General features: G+C 40.8%; 1 protein-coding gene across 1 annotated transcript in view; it reads right to left on the bottom strand.

Moving 5' to 3' along the window:
* LOC140235263 (mothers against decapentaplegic homolog 9-like) overlaps positions 1-18,982 on the bottom strand; it is a 45,680-nt gene that overhangs the window by 13,356 nt on the left and 13,342 nt on the right. Inside the window, exons 3-4 of the mRNA XM_072315296.1 lie at positions 14,374-14,607; positions 10,258-10,377 (exon numbers count right to left, since the gene is read on the bottom strand). Coding sequence (XP_072171397.1) covers positions 10,258-10,377; positions 14,374-14,607 — 354 coding nt within the window. The remainder of the gene's footprint in view (positions 1-10,257; positions 10,378-14,373; positions 14,608-18,982) is intronic.

Genomic DNA, 18,982 nt, shown 5'->3' with positions numbered 1-18,982 from the left:
GAAGGAGTCACCACATTCACTTGTTAGCAGTGGTACCGACCCAACAGATCTGTCCAGGGTTAATCCCTCTAAATACCTCACCTGTGATTCAGGCAATTATTCACACCTGCACGGCCCATCTAGGGCCGCCGGCATTATGACCACTCGCCGCACCCGTCAACTTTGCAACCCTTTCCCGGCACGATACACAGCTTTGACAGGTCGGGTACGGCATAAGGGCCGCTCATGTATGATGCATACTTGATACAAAGGCTATACTGTAGGTGTCCATAAAATCCTTGGTTTCATGCAAACCTTTCTGAAATTCAAAAAAAAAAAACAAAAAAAAACACGAAAACATAATGCCTCCGGCGACACTTTGTGACGGAGGCATAAAAATTGGGCAGTCCAAAATAAATGAATGATTGCTCTTTGAAACAATTTTGTCAGCCAAATGAAACTTGGTTCAAGGAATGCACAGTATTACCACTCAAAACATTTTGGGGTCATGCTATCAAACGTTCAAACATGTCACATCAGCTTCTTGCCAATCACATGAAACTGTCATCTCACTTGTCAAGATGTGCTATAGACCCAATGTGAGCATACTGCAAATTACGTGACAAAGCGTGACAAAGGCACACCAGTCGCCATAGCGATCTAATTGATTTATGTGTTACAACGCCTATTATGGCCTCCATGGAAACAAGTACTACCATACTGTGATGTGATTTCTTTTAGTACTGCTATTGTAAAAATGTCAATACAAACAAATTTTTATGTCTTATCATAGATCAATAAAGATGAATCTGAATGCAGAGTGATTTGGCAGACCAATGGAGTCTCAGCAGATCGGCAAAATACAAAAATCAATATTGACGGACTGGGTTAGTAAAATGCATCAATAACTTGTATGCACTGTGTATGGACAACAATAACAACAAATATTCCCTGATCCTATCCCATTCTGAACATAGCATTATGTGTTATAAGTTTGCTTGAACATGGGCAATTCTTCCTTCAAAGACATGACAGGAAACTGAAGTGTTGTAAACTGAACATCACTCATTTGGATAGAATCTATTCCAGTGGCTAGAATGGCAGGTGACGGGAGAGTGCTGATTTATTTTGCAATTCAACAAACGACTTCCATGCCTTGAGAGAGAGTGAAATGAAATGACAGTTGGGAAAAGTAAAGTTAGAGTGTTAAGTGGAAAGCAGATTCATGCCACATAATGGCCTTTGTTCACTCATACCATAGCTGTGCTGTTAAATTCAGCACGTTGAATGGCCTCTTCTCATCATGAGTTGTGTCTGTACAGCTTTGAATAGTTTGTAGAAAATCCTACTGGACGTAAGAAGAAGATATGCTGACTGCAAACGTATCAGATGATGTGCTAAACGAGCAAGCTCAAGTACTAGATAATGAAATCTACCATAGTAGCACCATCATAGATCGGTTTCAATACCAGACATGCCAAAAGAATCAAACAGTGCCAAGACCTGTGCACTGACTTCCTTTCTATTCTCCCCCTTTGATGTGAGACAGTCTGGTGTCACTAATGATCATAACAATGCTACCAGTGACTGATGGAGGTTGGTGGAGCCTTAATGAGGAAAACAAAATTCTTTGTTGCCAGTAGTGGTCCACTGAATGCAGTTGCAACAGCATTTCCTGTACCCTGTACTGTCTCACTTAGGACCTACACATGTCCTAATTTGTCAGAGAAATGGTGCTTTTGTCAAAAAGATTTCACATAAAACTCTAATACTAGCAGCATGGGACCAAATGATGTTGCACTTGATCTTGTCCTATTGTGACAGATGCAAAATTGTTCCAATCTCTCTGTCTTCACTTTTGACAATGCTTTTCATTTCAACAGGACATGCCAAAATAGATTCAAATCACATGACTGCATACAGCCAATCAGGGGCAAGTACAGGGCAAATCCATTAAGACAATCACTTATGATATCATCTTACAATGACCAATAAAACTGTCAATTGTAGCCTTACATCAATGGAAATTTCTGTCTCTATGATGTGGATCGACTGCCTTCCCTTTTCAAGATGCTGCTGTTTTTATCTCATTTAATATTTGCCAGATAAAACCATAAAAGCCTTGCATTATCTTTCAGTGTGATTGCATGTCAACTTTTGCAGGATCTAAAAGGCCTGAAGTTATTCCTCTACTGTCAACCTCCCCTACAGATAACAATTACTGTTGTTGGACTTGACAGTACCAATAACCCTGACTCAAGTTTTAGCAATATGCACGTCCATTCTGAAATTATTAAGAGCCAAAGTACACCAAAATCAACTTGTGAGATGCTATTATGAAGCTACACACTTGTTACGAGTATATGCCGGGCAGAGCTCTCATGTGAAACAAACGGCCATTCTGATTGGACGAGAGGGCTAAACGATATCCCTCCACCTGTTTGTGGAGGAGTGAACGCGCGGCGCCTCCGGAGCTCTTCGCAGCGACAACTCAAACAAAGATTTACCCGTCGTGACTCATAGCCAGGGAGGACAGCATCAACACCTCCTATAATAACGCTCTGACCATGAGAGCACACATACTGCTCTATTGGACAACAGCTTGGGAATTAATTGCCCAGAGACCTTGGAAAGGCTATACATATCTATTTTTTTCTCTCTGCATAGCAAACATATGGTCTAAACCTCAAATTCGTGCACCATCATTTTGCTCTGCACACACGGGGTCATAAAGTTCTCCGACGCCTGGTAGGCAAAGCGAGTGAGATGTAATTCGGTGGCGGACTGCCCAAAATCTCCAGCGCCGTCTGACCGACTCCTCACTATAAATAACAGTAAAAAAGGTTATAGAGCAGGCACTGAAGTTGTTACTGAAGGCTAATTCTGGTGATAGTGACACTTCCCCACATCATGTGACTAGCCTTTGTGGGTGATGGCTTGTAAAATGTGTTCTACATGCTATCTTGAAAATAAAAGCCATTTGAACATTTTGATACACAATGATTTGGCTTTGCCAAAAAAGAACCTCACAAAACATTCAATACTCTGTGATTTTACATGTACTTCTACAGTACCTCTCTTGGAAGACGGTATGCAAGCCAAACTTAAAGAGCAATTAGTCATTGATTCATGCCCATTCAATATTACTTGCATAATTTTAACACTTTAACCCATTGACGAGGAGTCCCGAGTATACTCAGGCAGGTGTCTATGGGAAATGCGTGTTGTAGCAAAATCAGTCCGTCCTCCAACAGGTTAATATGAACATAATAACACTATAAACTTTAATGAATGTCAACAAACTGGATATCACAAGTGAAATCATTTTTGCAAAGAAGTGCCAAAACAATGCCAATCTGCACGTAGGTAACGTGATCTGAAACTGAGATGTCGCTTGAAATGCTTGAAGATTTGAACGCAGACATTGGGAGCTGACATTGGGAGTTTGGTATCAAACCAAGGGTCAAAGAATTAAGTCATTTTCAAACTGATAAGGGAAGAGTTCTTGGGTTTGCTCAGCACTTAACTTCAGACATACACCGAAGCAGTTTGTGGTGTGGTAACGTCATATCTCTTTCCACAATACCTCATTATGGCCAGACAAGATGAACAAGCATTTTCTTTCCTTTTCTCTTTTTTTTTTTTTTGGGGGGGGGGGGGGGGGAGGGGGAGGGGTAACATTGTTAGGAGGATGGGACATTTGTTGTTAAATCTTCACTGAAGAAAATGTTCCTGTCAGTTGGTCAACAGATTTTGAAGGGTAGAGACTAGAGGTGATGATGAAAGGGGAGGCGGGCTGTTTCTTCACTTAATTCTTCTTCCTGCTCTTTGACAAAAATCTTTGATTCACAGTGAGTGGGAAGCATGACTGAAACATTGAGCCCGTTCCCCGAGTCCTCTTACTACCTCCTCTAAAAGCTCATGCAACGATCGCGGGAGAAACTTTGACCAAACTTGCACGAGGGTGGTACCAGCGTGGTGGGTAATATTTCTTAGAGTCATCATACAGCCTCGCAATGCACTATGAAAAACTGAAGGTGAAAACGAATTAAAGCATATATCCATACACCATACAGAAATAAAGTAGCTGAGCACGAATGAGCAAAATTTCTCATGACACTGGTAAGGATTGGTAAGCACAAAAATGTGACACACTTACTAAATTAGCAATTTCCCTCCCAATCTCAGACATTGAAAGTGGGGCAGAGGTTCCTACCTGAAAGACTGAAGATGCTTTTCCAACTGGAAGCACTTGGAGAAAACCAACCCAACTTTGTTCCAAAGCCATAGGGTCACTTATGCTACAGAACTGGTGCACGCATCCTTTTTTTTTAAACAAAAGAAATCCCGGAACTGAACTACAATCCATATCAATCCCATATACTAATCACCTTTCCCTTGTACCACAACGGACCTATATCCTAAAAAATTTCACCAATATCCATTTGAAACATTTTTTGAGTATTTAAATATTGCCAGCAGATAAACAAACAAATAAACAAATGCTGGCAAAAAACCATAACTTCCTTGATAGAGGTAATAGTTACCCTCATGCACAAAAGATAACCAGCTTTAAAAAAGAAATATCACACCACCTACGCCTATTGCTCAATGACTGTACAGGGCAGGGCATGCTGGTGGACTTTTTAGTTCAAAACTCAGGTGATTATCTTTGCAGGAAAAAAAAAATCACCCTAAAATCTACCTATTCCACTTTATGTGTTTTTGGTATTCAAGGGACATAGCATTATGACACTTTAATTACAGGAGTGAATGATTTCATTTTCTTCCCTAGGTGTAAAATTTCATCCTCTAATATTGATTTCAGACGGAGAATAGTCACAAACCAGTCGGTTTCAAGAATGCACGAAAGACTACCTTTTCCTCTTTGAGTCCACGCAATTAACTTTTATATGTTTATTCAGGTACGAATTGTGATCACTGCCGCCGACAAATTTAACCCGTACCAGCACTAAAATTTGCCTTGATATCCTGGTTCACAAAGTCACCGGCCTTCACGAAAACAGCGCAATATCGATACCTCTCCCTCTCTTTTTCATTGGCTGTTCTGATGGAAATGCTCCTGATGTTTTGACAAACAGCACGCACAGGTAGTGCGGTAATGATGTCGGAAATCTCTAGCTGATGTACAATATCCTTTATTCCCTTTGGAGAGTTTACTTTGTAAATTCGCCCAGCTGTCCTCAGGATCCCGACTTGTTGTTGTTGATGCCCTGTCTGTCCTTTGTTCCAGGCGCTGGCAGGGGAAGCGCCAAACATCTGGCTTTATCAAGGTACAATGAGTCAAGGAAGGAAGCGTGCTCACCTGAGGAAGCCAATTGTCCTAGGTGAGCTGATAGTTAGTACATCCAGCCAGTGTGTCGCACAGGCATATCACTATTAAAACACTGACCCATTTATGGGCATACCTTGGAAAAGCAACATTTGATCCCCAGCGATGAATACTCTGCACATTTACATTGGTTTTGCATTTGGGTGTGACTTAATGGCACTTGCACGATGACAGATTGCCTTTGCCTAGTACGTTTCAACAGAGTTTAGAAAGGTCCCAAATCATACTTCTCCGGACCTACAATGCATGCAAAGTCCACTCAAGAAAGAAGACTGTTTCCCTGAGGAAACCTTCCATTCACTGTCTTTAGCAACAACAACAAAAAAGCAACAAATGAAACAAAATTTGAGCAAAATTGTAGTCATCCTACACTGCACTAGAAAGAACTATCAGAAGACATATTCTCTAGATGATACATCATAAGGTTTGGATTCCCCAACAACTCCTCCCACACATACCTTCCCTCCAACTCTGCTGAAAGACTTGTACAGTCAGCCATATCTCCGTAATTACACATGGGGCAAGTCCAATCCTTCGATAAATTTAAGTTCAATCATATGTTGCTCTTACATATATTGTACATTGCAAACCAGGATTGTGGCACAGGGAATGTCAGAATCACATGATTTAGACAGTAACGTCAGTCTGGAGAAGTACTATTTACATCACTCCTTGACCTTCGAACCCTTTGACTTTCTTTTACGGGGCTTTAATAGTGCTAACTCTTTTCTTTGGCAGCCCATGTCATGAAATAAAGAAAACATAACAACCCATTTAGAATATTAGTTGCTCATTCAGACCACCAAAATATATCCTCTCTGGAAATTTTGGAGCCCAATATCAAAGTGGCCACCACTAATGTCAAGTCCTATTTTAGCTTGAATAATTTCTCTGAAGGCGCCCCCCCCCCCCCCCCCAGTTGCTTTGAAGTCATCATTCAGTCACAATCATGACAACTGTTTAAACAGAATCCTTTTGGTAATCTCCAAAATCTCCTATATACCCTAACAGTGTTACACCAATCAAATTGTCTTGCATGCACATACTAATCCTGCCTTGAATTTAGCGTCATCACTCAAATTCTGTCACGTCCCTTATAACAAGGTGCAATCCCCTCTGACGGGCTGAGGCAACCATTCCACACGTAATTCCGTCGGAAGTCTTGTCCAGATCATCAGCCACTTGCCAGCGCGCTTCGCTTGTCCAGGCACGGAGAGACACAAAACACAGATGCCACCACTCTCGGCAGCAGTGATGTTTACGCGCCTGTCGCTTGTTAATTAAGGGATCCACAGTAATGAGCGACAGGCTCTAAGACAAACTTCTGCTCGCCTTATAATTCAAGGTCATATCAACAACTTTTTTCCCCCTCCCTCCCTTTCTTTCTTATTCTTTTCACATGAAGTCCTTCTGTTCAGCTCGGTTCCAGAGATCTAATGAGAAAGCCCTACTACCAATAACTACGCCGCTTTCCCAAAGATTTGCAAGTCATTCAGTCGATGAGGCATGCTTTGCAGTAACTAGGACGTTCCACACACATGTGAAGGTAGCTTTTCTCTGTCTATGCACCACCATCCCTGCCTTGCTTCCTTAGCCAGTTTACAGAGCTACAATAAATGCCCCCCCCCCCCAGCCATCTAAGCACTATTCACAACCACCATTAACCCATTGAGGACAGGCTGATTTTGCTATATAACAAGCATTTCCCATATACACCTGCCCGAGTATACTCGGGACTCGTCCTCAACAGGTTAAGATGGCGACATCCTTCGTTAAGCTGGTATACAATCATTTTTTTTTTTTCAAATTTCACAAACTTCAGCTGCCCTGATAATATACTTTATAAATGGGTTCAAGAACGTAGCCAATAGGAAGCGCTGAAATGAGTCACATGGGCTTTGATTACTTTAGTACCATTGCACTGCAGTACCAGTGCGCACTCAATCAGTTGTTACAAGTGCGTCGCGCGCTACTATACGCGTTGTCAATACCTGTAAACAACTTCTAGTTCGGGCTGCGTATGCCGGCCGGCCTTTCTTGTATGCATAGTATATTATGTGGCGTACGTATACAGTACTTTTATACGTACAGTACATGTGCGGGATTTCCGAGTGCGACGTGCTTGACTCGACTCTCTCGAGCGAGTGCTACATGTAGCTGACTGGACTATTGACCCACAAAGGTACGTGAAAATGCTGTTAGTTTTCGACCCATTTTATAAAACAAATGATGCACAGGATTATTTCGTGGCGTTAGTGGAGACGCAGCTCACTCTCAGGTATTTAGCTACGCCTAAACTAATGCACTCTATCCTGTGCATCATTTGTATATTTGAGTGCTGATTTAGAAATCCAAGTCTCCTTAACCACAACACTGGCAACTATCAAATATAAAATGTGTGGCACGATGACTCCATCTGTCACATTACAAATCTCTGCCCTGGATTCTGTGCTGCACAGATTACAACCATCAACATACTGTAATTGCTTATTTCCTGTTCTATGGCGAGGATGCCTTTTACGAAAGCCCTTTGCTTCCTTTTAATGTTTACTAATGCACTGTTGTGCAATTAATGCTTTAATATGTTGTTTTATTGTTTAGACCTAGAAGGAAGCTGAACATACAGACTGTTTACTAAAAAACAAACCATGAAACACACTGACTGAAGTAACAGTGTGTCCACAACATACAGAATGGACAATAATTAAGATTATTGACAACAGAAAGAATAGGTCATGCTTAAGAAAAGAAAAATATGAACAACTTTGTTTTAGATCAAAGATTCCCATATTTGTAAGCTACCTTTTTGCTCTTATTCTGTATGCAAATCACTTGCTTTTCATGCATTGCTTTGGTTCAAACAACTAGGAAATATCTCATTTTATTTTCTTTTTTTTTTTTGGCAAGCATACAGCTTTCATTTCTCAATCTCTGTAGCACCAATCAATAAGATAGCACATTTTTACCGGTAATGCATACCCGTAAAGCATTACTAACACTTTGAGCCCACGCATTCAGCAGCTGGAATATTCTGTTCAGGCGTTAAAACGGCGAAAGACGGAAGCACATTCATGGACTCGCGTGCCCTTTTTTATCCATCTTCCGAGTCCTCTGCAATGTTCGCGGCACGTGAGCGCACCCCTTCCCTTCGCATGCAGCCAAGGTGATAATTTGTTCCTGTTGCAGCATGTGGAAGCATTTATCTTGGAGGTGTCGGACTACATGTCTATTCATCGCCATCACTGTTGCCAGGGGGTAAGCAACTGGGAGCACACTGTTCGTGCCTTCACCAGGAGCTATTCTGTGCCACGGGATACTCCACGGAATAGAAAGTGAGATGGGACGGGGAATGGAGACGGGAAGAGAAAAATTACATTCCCCGAGAATCGCTGGGAACTCTGGCCTGATTCGACATGTGCTGTTCCAGATCGCACAGAAGTGAATGCCCTTTTACCCTTTCTCGGGGTCCCATTTCACACCGATGTGCACATTTGATGACTACGGGGCTTGATTGAATGTTAAATAATGGAAAGAAACGTTGCTTGGGACAGCTCAAAACCAAGACTTCACAGTTGCTACACAATCTGGTAACATGATCTTCCTCAAACATCTGTGGGGAAAACATGTCTAAGAAACCTGTCATGGAGCTGTAACTTGTGTTAAGCTGAGCAATACTACATATTATGCTGGGGGAAATTACACTACCCAAGACTTAACAATTGGCAGTAATACAATCAGATTTTAGATTTTCAGATCCTAGTATTTCATGCCAGTTCAGAGTTCCAGGCTTGAACGGAATTGCTCAATCAAACCTCAGGTGTTGACCAATCAAATCGAACTTGCACCTTTATATATATCATTACATTCACAACTGCTTTCAAAGCAGAAAAAAAAGCACCTGGAAAAACGGAATGGCTATAACAGTGCAATTTCACGATTAGACTTTTGCAGTTTTCACCGGGAATTATTATCAAGGCACAATGCTACGTAAAAACCATCACATTGGTTTCTTTTCAAAAAGAAGAATAGAAAAACAAAAATTGCCCTACAACAAAACACTGATGACATTTGTCATAAACTTTTGCACATGCAGTAAATAATTTCCAAATGTGACCTTAACCTTTGGCTCCATGCTTCCCCAAGATCTCAAGATGCCATTCAAAATGGGGAAACAAAGAACTATAAAAGTGGATTATATTTGCATCATGCTTCCATTTAGTTTGATGTGATATTTGAAGTGTAACCCCATGTACCCTCCTTAAAGGTCCAGTTTACCTTTGGGAGCAGTGATTTCAAAAATGTTCAAGATATCACATTTGATGCAATTGTGTAGGTCTGTTGTATCATAAAACATCCTACCATATAAAATATTTGCAATAAAACCTAAAATATAAGGAGATATCAGGGTTTTTCTCAATAAACCATAACTGTATACAGTTTAGTCTGGAAACATTCTTATTATAACTATTGTTCACATTTTGTGTATTTAACAACACTTAACATCGATTATACGGATTCAAATTTTGACAGTGGTTGTTTCTATCCCTAACTCACATTTTAGAACTATTTTAAAGCACTAATGCTTTCATCTGCAAATGGTAAATTATGCCTTTAAGGACAATCCACCATCACGTAGTCACATATTTTCACAATAAGCTTCACAACGATGTCTATCAAGACACTTCAGTTTATGGTAAAACATCACATTACAGGAGGATAGACCATCCCCCCCCCCCCCCCTTCCAGGAAAAAAAAAAAATCTCTGCACCAGTTCCTGGAAGAGACTTAGTGGGAGACCTTTCAAAGCCAAGGAATCAACACAAAGAACGACATTCTCAAAAGTAAACTGAGAACAGAAACAAACACATAAAATAAACAAACAAATACACGGAACCCCACAATCAAGTACAAGAACATTAGATTACCCATGAGCTGGTTTGGTTGCACTAGTGAGGGTGGATTGGTGTCCATTGGCGTGGAGCTGTTGTCATTCTGGTTAGGGCCGCCATCTTCGGGTGGCATATACGCTGGGGGAGGCGTGTCAGCTGGAAGGAAGAGAGAAAGGGGGAGGGGCATCAGTGCACAAGTCATGTTGCAGTAACCTAGGTAATCAGTACATCTCTCTGAAATCCAATGGAACATGAACAGGCTGCCAATGATGTTGGAATGCAACAAAAATCAATAGGCACATTCCAAAGAGGCCATGAATTCTTAGAAATACTGGCTTGTAGCGTTTTCAATATCTTAAAGCTTTTCACAAAACAAACACAATGGAGTGGCAAAGTATATAAAACAGCAATCTAACACACTAATAACAAATAAGTATACAATATATAGTAAATTCTGGGCAATCCAATCAGAATATATTTGTTGATGTGCAAGCCAATATTACTAGGTTTTTCCACATGTTGATTGATGTGAACTCTGACCTCCAAAAACAAGGTTTTGACCATTCTCTAGAAACTGTCCCCTCTCCCCTCATGCATTAAGTTTGTCTTGTTTGATTTAATCTCTCTCTATTATTCCCCCAATATAACTTAGCATTTGTAAACAGGAAACAATTGTCTTACAATGTATTTAATGCAAGTGCTGAGGTTTAATTGTATAATCATGTTATCAGCTTCTTTTTTTGAGATGATGACAATGCATTTCTCCCAGGTGTCAAAGACCAAAATCATTTCAATATGGTAACTTGTAGAGGAGTAATGAATTGTGTTACATTATAACAGCACAGGACACTCAATTTTTAGGGTTTGCAAAGCAGTCATAATTACAGAGGATGGAAGACCATTTTGAGAATAGAAATGCTAATTATATTTAAAGACATTGATGGTAAAGGTGGAGGGGGGGGGGTGCAATTACGATGGCGATTTGCACAGCGTCACTCGTGATGCAGACTCAGCCATTACTTTGAAGGCCTACTTAGCGCAATGTTATTTTGGTTACGGATTTGTATCGTCACTCCAGTTCGTGCCTGGTACCTGGGTTTATGTTGGTTGCACAGCCTACTAAGTATTCGGCTCATTATCCACCCAGAGCCTCGTCAGAGGGCGCAGCAGAGACGCCTTGGTCTCACTCACTTGTTTAACGAGATCCGCGCAACCTTGGTGGGATTTACTTGCCTTGGTAATTGGATGTGGTGATAATTAACAAGGGTCCTGACTAACTACATCTGGTTTATCAGACAAGGCAGAGCCCCGCACGAATGCCCCGAGATGCTGTCCACGGCAAATCTTCATCATCATATCATCCCCTCAACACAAGTCAAAATCAACAACAAAGCAAAGGGTAAACCACAATAACTTCTTCCGCTGAGCTGAACCCTGGCCCAGAAAAGTGAAATGCAAAGTAAACAGAAGACTCAAACTGAGATTATGTGGATCAATCACCGCCTACATAAAGTAAAAGAGTGACATGAGAGGCACTTGGCGTGATCAAAAAATTGGGGCTGATTTCGTTCAAGCAATACTTTAATTTCTACTTTTAAGAATGGCATTATACGAGACAGTCATGCAGCAGCAGGGCGTTATCGTCAACCTGGCAAAAGATTGTCCCTTTGTGGAGTCAGTAAGAATTACTGCGATGTAAAGAGTTGTGAAATATGTTTACGAGTGGTGTACCTATCAAATAGCAAAAACAAAGTCCTCACTTCATGCTACCCTTCAAAAGAAAACACTAATAGTCATACAATTATTATATATATATGTACAATACTAAGGTGTGACATCATAGCCACTCAATGCCATTGATACTGGCTCCAAACAACCTCCAATAGCCTGAATATTTGTGAACACAACGGTTGCTAGCCATACTCGAACAAATGACTGTGACATCATCACTTTAGTACTCTGTTATGTCACTACAATTCACAGATGAATCCTTCCATTCTCCATCATATCAACTGCACCAATGACTGTGGGCAGAACTTGACTGAACATGTTGTACGTCGAGAGAGACTAATGCACATATATTTACAGTTGATGCCTGATAAAGGAAATTACGTTCATATCAAAGCCAAGAGTTTTCCCACTGAACTGCTTTGAATGACTTAGCCAATTGATGTGTCACACTATCACTATCCAGGTCCAAGAAGTGGTTTGAGTGAGCCATTCCCCCGCAGTCCCTGACGCAGGTCATCGCCCACATAAACCAGGAGTGTTAGCTAATTAATGGGAAGCAGGAGTGCCACCCTGCATCTTTATTGAAGCAATGAATGAGTTGGTTACAACGGCGACCCGCGCTGGAATCTAATTGGCATTACCGCAATAATGTTTTGCAGTCAATGATTATCTAGTCAAGTAGGGGAAGGTTCACAGACTAGACACCCACTGTAAACACAGTCTGGTCTGTCCCCTCTGAAACAATGCCGGTATGTTTTTTTTTTATACATAGAAAAGCTGAACCACAACCACTCTACTTTTATTGCATCGTCCTTGGAAGTCTTTATACACCACAAAGGATGTGGCATGACTGGGTCTACGTATGTATGTATGTATGTATACAGTATGTATGCATGTATGGAATAAAACCCATGCATGTGCAGATTCCTGGTTATTTTAATAAACAAATTCAACACTGCCTTACACAATGTGATCTGATAAATAGATGCCTGCATGAATGTTGCCTGCCTTGCATTCAGCCAACTATCTTGTGTGTTAGAAGAAGCATTGTAACATGGCTTATATCCATTCTTCCCTCCCCCACACTTCAAAAGATTAAATTGTAATATGAGCTATCATGGTGCTTATTTGAAAAATGCATAACATCTATTATGTGGTAGTAAGCTATATATAATCCAATCTCCTGGCTGGATTGTGTGTGCGTGTGTGTGTGTGTGTGGGGGGGGGGGGGGTGGATGGGATTTGAGCAAACAAGTCCAAGGTGACAGAACTAGCACAAGAAGCCAACTCATAAACACCTCATAACAATTTCTTGGTTTTCTAAGAAGTGGATTTCTTTAGAACAAAGGTATTTGTTTGTTGTGGATTTTTCCTTGCACAAAAGTATTGTTCCCAACTAGACAATGATGCTGGACTCTTGTCAACTTTGCAAGTCCCATTCTATTGCACATATAGGATGCACAGCTTTTGTACACATACTGATTAACCCTTTAGCATTCTTCCAAATATCAATCAATTGTATAAGCTGTTACTTATGCATCCAGATATTTTTGTGAATAAAGTCACAGACATTTTAGAGAGATGTTGTTTTTGCGAATTGACGCAGAGGCTATCCTAAGTGCACTATTGCCCTTGTGCATGGCAACATTTTCTCGTATGGTTGATGAATTCGCAGATCAACAGTGATTGGCAGAATTTGCGAAAATTAAACCCTCATGAAAATAACAGCTTATACAGTATGTGGCAAATACGGTTCTCAGCTTGAACCATACTAACCCTGCATCCACCCTTCTCTTCAGGTCATCTCCATAAATGCACGCTCAATTTGTCCATACCCTTCCAAATAGTGTGAAAATTGCACTTTTTTTCTTTTCAGCAAACAGAAGTTGACATTGTGAGAATCCAATATAGGTGCTAGAGGGTTAATGCCTTAACTTTTCAAGGACAATGTTTTCATGACAATGCAAACAGTGGCCTACATAAGGACATCATGTTTGTGATTCATGCGACTGACAGCTTCTGAACTGCTGGACTCATCACTTTGTTGGTGTTTTTGTGCTTTCTCAACAAGGGTAAAGTTATCGCAGTTCAAACGCTCATTGGATGCAGTCGGTGTACCGTACCGCTCATGAACACAAAATTCGAGACAGCTCATCGTTAGGACGAGCAGAACTACATCATTGAAATTTGTTGTCGTTGTTGTTGTTAGCACAAGAGATTTAGTCATGCTCCTTGGCAGCCTGTCCTACTATAATTTTATAACAGACACATTTTGAGCACTACGGGAATAAAGAACTGGATCAACATTGACAACACACTCCTTAGACACACCCAGTCCTCCACCCCTTGTATTCCCTTTGCCCCACCCCTTGTATCCCCTTTGCCCCACCCCCCTGGATCATCCAGGCACATGGTACCTACCTGGCAAACCATAGGGACTGTTAGGATTTGAGCTGGCTGGCGATGCCTGGGGCTGGTTGGAGCTGTGGGGCGAACCCGGGTGAGTTGGCGGAGGAGGGGGCGAATTTTGCTGCTGAAAGCTCTGCGGATACGTGGCGTTGTGCGGGTAGGCCGGCTCGGGGAGGCTCCGGTAGGGCAGCAGACTGTGTGAAGGTATCGACTCGCTGTGGCGCGGCACGAGGACCGGTGGAAGAACTGAGAGAGAAAAGCAAAAATCACCAGTGACCCGACTACAATGTACACTGATGGTGGTAGAAACTATTCCAGTCAGTAATAATACTACTGCACTGTAGGCATCACACCTTGTGCTATGTGTACAATTATATCTCAGGTATCTCTTAATTATCAATAAATTGTTACTGAATGACGCCTAGACGGCTTGAAATCCTTCACTTACACAAGATGCGACAACCACATCAAGCACATGCACAAAGACATTCATATGAAATTTAGTTACAGTGACATGAGTTATAACTAAGAATTTGAAGTATGCATGTATGCTTCTTACATGTCTGTGAGACAAATTCTGTTTTGCTCATCTATTCAGAAATCTGTTATGGCACACATAATTTGCAGAGCTAACCAACAATATACAGTTCTCACAGGTAACACTGTTTTAAGAACATTATCTCCATAGCTTTTATAACTCATTAGCACACAAGAATAACTGCGTATGAGGCAAGCCTGTAAATCTGGTTAAAGTGGCATGAGAAACTCATCATTTGCCCAAGATAATGCTGCTGAATGATGAAGGCCCCTCTTTCCATCACTTTCTAACAAATGGAAACAACCTCCATCAACGACTCACAACGCCCAATAATCACGGGTCATTAAGAGCCCACAAACGGAGAGAGGGATAGGGGGATTATGTTGCAGGATTGGCTTGATTGTGTTACATTGCCCCCCAATTAGCAACGGGAGGAAACATCCCTTGTTGTGTCATAAACGCCTTGCACAACCCCCTGGCCCGGTGATTCACGACCAGGTGACGCAAACCAACCGCACAAACCCGGGTTCACCACAATACTTTCACGAGGGATGCAACCGGAGATACCTGGCTTGCACAAATCGCATTATGCCTAGCTCTGCCACGGGAACCTGCCGATAATTTGGAGATTAGTGTGAATTTTGCGCCGTGGATATTAATACATGCACAATGTTTATTTGCGATTCAGGAACTTCCTAAAATATGCCTCCCTGTCTTTAGTTCTCTGCCACAAAAGAAGGTCACACTGATGTTGTGATAGATACCACCTACTTGGTTTCTAAATTAATAGACGATGTTCCAAAAATGTACAAACTCGAAACTTCAATGAGAGCTTAATACGATACTTGTCATATAAACTCTCGTTTGAAGAAGGTGAAGAGTCAAGTGTTTTGCCAATAAACACTCACACGCCCACACAAACTTGCATATAATGCAATACTAAAATAACCATGAACTAATAGACTCTGGTCTGAAGTTTACTGTAACCATTGAAGTCGAAAGTATGCACTATAATTCATCAAATCTATCATTACTTTGTTTGTTCTGTGACGAGAAAGGATGCAGGAAATGTTATTTCTGGAAATACAGTAATACTGTCAATATCTATCGTGTATTTCATTACAATGCCATGTGATGGGCCTCAGAGGCACGGGGTATCAGAACATGAGTCAAAAAGAAATGTCATTTGAGATGAAAAACTCACACATGTTTCATGAATTTCACAGGCACATTACTCATGATATGTCACTTGTCACATCAAGGATGTCCACATTTTATTCAATTTAGGATTCAACTCATAATATTTCTTGTATACAGCTCCCTGACCTGGCTTCCAAGTGATAATCCAACAACACGTAAACATACATTGTAGTAGGCTAGGTAGTACACTATCAAAAATACTAAACGGCACTCACCTGCAGACTATTGTGGGTCAAGGCAATATTTTCTTATCATTCATAAATTTTTACCCCAACTAGGTCAAAATATATTCAGAGGTTGGCAAAAACTCAGCCATAAGTAAGCACACCTCAAACACACACACACACACACACAATCCGCAAACCCACCCCCACGTGTACACGTACAGTATACTCACAAACTTGAACCTGCATGAACATACATGTAGACAAACACACACGCACACTCTCTCACACACACACATACTATTATCCCTGTTTTCCCAAATGGTGGTGACCAAGCTTCCACAACTTGGTTCAGCTCAGGTCATCATAGAGACCTAGCCTTTTTCAAAGGCCCTGAATGCTCAAGTTGGCACTGACAATCGTAAACTAAGAACTAGGAGCTGGAAGCTGAGCCTGTAAATACACAGTACATAGGACTTTTAAGATCTGCAATCTGCAGTTTAACCCCTGCACTACTAACACTGAATAACTCAGTTTCTAAGTAATGCAGCTTACAAAGGTAATTCACTTGCCCAATAACATTTTTTGTTCAATTTGCACATTGGCTGTCAGTGTGAAATGTGTCCATTTGAGTTTCTTCAAACAGCTGATTGGCTGTGATATTTGAGCATCTAACACTGGTAGCAAACTTCCCTTTCGAATTCAAAGGCGCATATTCAAATATTACAAGGATCATTAAAGGCCCTCTAGCTGGCTCTAGCTGGGTCTAGCTGGGTCTTGGCTCTCCTCTCATAGATGACCCTCTGCTTGCTCATCTTGCAATCACTACAGCAGCAAGGGGGCCTGTGACGAAGGCTACACAGTGACCATGCTTGTTGACACAGACTAGTCTCCTCACACCTAGAAAAACACTATAAAGCCGTTCATACACTATTTTCTCTTTTTGGTATATATCTTCAAAATGTCACTGGCCAACCAACAGTCACTTGTACTATGTTGGGTATAGGGACATCACTATAAAGTTAAAGGACAAGTTCACCTTCATTAACATAAGGATTGAGAGAATGTAGCAATATTAGTAGAACACATCATTGAAAGTTTGAGGAAAATCAGACAATCCGTTCAAAAGTTATGAATTTTTGAAGTTTTTGTGCAGTCACCGCTGGATGAGAAGACTACTGCAGTGTATGATGTTACATGCGTACAACAATATAAAGAAAATATAAAGAGAATTTCACAAAGTTCTATCTTTTGAAAAAAGTACACATTCCCTTGACTCATTACTGACATACTGTATGCTGTGGGTAATATTATTCCCATTGCCTTTAGAAAGAGACTAGTCAAGTGCTCTTTTGTATTAAATGTGAAAAAAGTGAAAATATGTTAAATTTTCTTTACATTTTCTTTATACTGTTGTACTCATGTGACATCACAAGCCTTAGTAGTCTCCTCATCCAGCAGTTCCAACACAAAAATTTTAAAAATTCATAACTTTTCCACTGATTGTCCAATTTTCCTCAAACTTTCACTGATGTGTTCTACTAATATTGCTGCATTCTCTCAATCCTTATGTTAATGAAGGTGAACTTGTCCTTTAATGACTGAAAGAATGTTTGGCGTAATTTCCAGGATAAGTCATGTGGCACATAGTGCATTGCAAAATTTTCGGGATAATGTAATTTTCCTGGATGATGACAAGTACAGTCACAATTCAGAAAAAGTGCACCAAAGGCAAATAAACAGCTTTGAAAGAAACAAACAAGAGGTTAAAGGCCAGCACTTCTTATTCTAAAATTTGAGCTTGTTTTACAGACAAGATTGCATAGAATGTGAAACACATTGATAAACAAAAAAATGACACACAAGAGTGCATGTGCTAACAGTGTTCCCTCACTTGTAAACTTCAGATACATTCACATGAGGACGAAATACCATGGCATTTTGTGAATGAGAATGGTACCAAGGGAATTACGGCAGTATGTATTACCATGAAATTTTGCCAAAGAGAATGGTGCCAAAAAGTTACCATGATATTTAGGCCTAATACTACAGTTTGTACAGTAATTCAGATGTGAATGCACCTTTTGATCAGCATGTTGTGCAGTGCTGAAACTTTGTCAGCAATGACTCCAATTGCTTGTCACTTTGTTGACATCAAACACCGAACGCCACAAAAGACTCTTTTGTTTTCAGCGTTCTTCAATCTGTCCAGTGTGGAAAGATGGCATTACTGCAGTTTTCACCCAATCATCCACCCTTCGTCCCTTTTGAAATCACATACACAGTGTGTGCACAAATCAATTGTACATGCACAAGTGCGCAAGCATTACACGCATGCTTTTCCCTTGTTTTATGAAGGGTCTAATCCTTTTCCCTCTCTCATCACACAGTTTGTAGAATTCTGTTGGGGCTTACAAGGAGGTGGTGTCAACTGAATTTAGGAATATCTAGCCTTTTGTCTTGTTCCAGTTAATGCAATTTACAGATTTCCTGAACAGCCTACCTCACTGCCCCTAACACACACAGACAGACACACACACATACACAAGGGTTTGTTTGATTTGTTAAACAATATCACAGGGGTCAGGCAATACTGTGTACTGGCCCCTACTGCAAATGCCCACATAATGTGGGCAATCAAGTCCAGCCTTGAGTAGTGAAAAGGTGAATGAATGTATCAGCCATGACCTCCCTTATTTACTCACTGCTAGCCAGCAGT

The sequence above is a fragment of the Diadema setosum genome, chromosome 11 (genome assembly GCF_964275005.1).
Source record: "Diadema setosum chromosome 11, eeDiaSeto1, whole genome shotgun sequence".
NCBI classification, from domain to species: Eukaryota; Metazoa; Echinodermata; class Echinoidea; order Diadematoida; family Diadematidae; genus Diadema; species Diadema setosum.
Note: the sequence above shows the minus strand (reverse complement) of the source record. Positions and strands in the feature narration are given on the sequence as shown.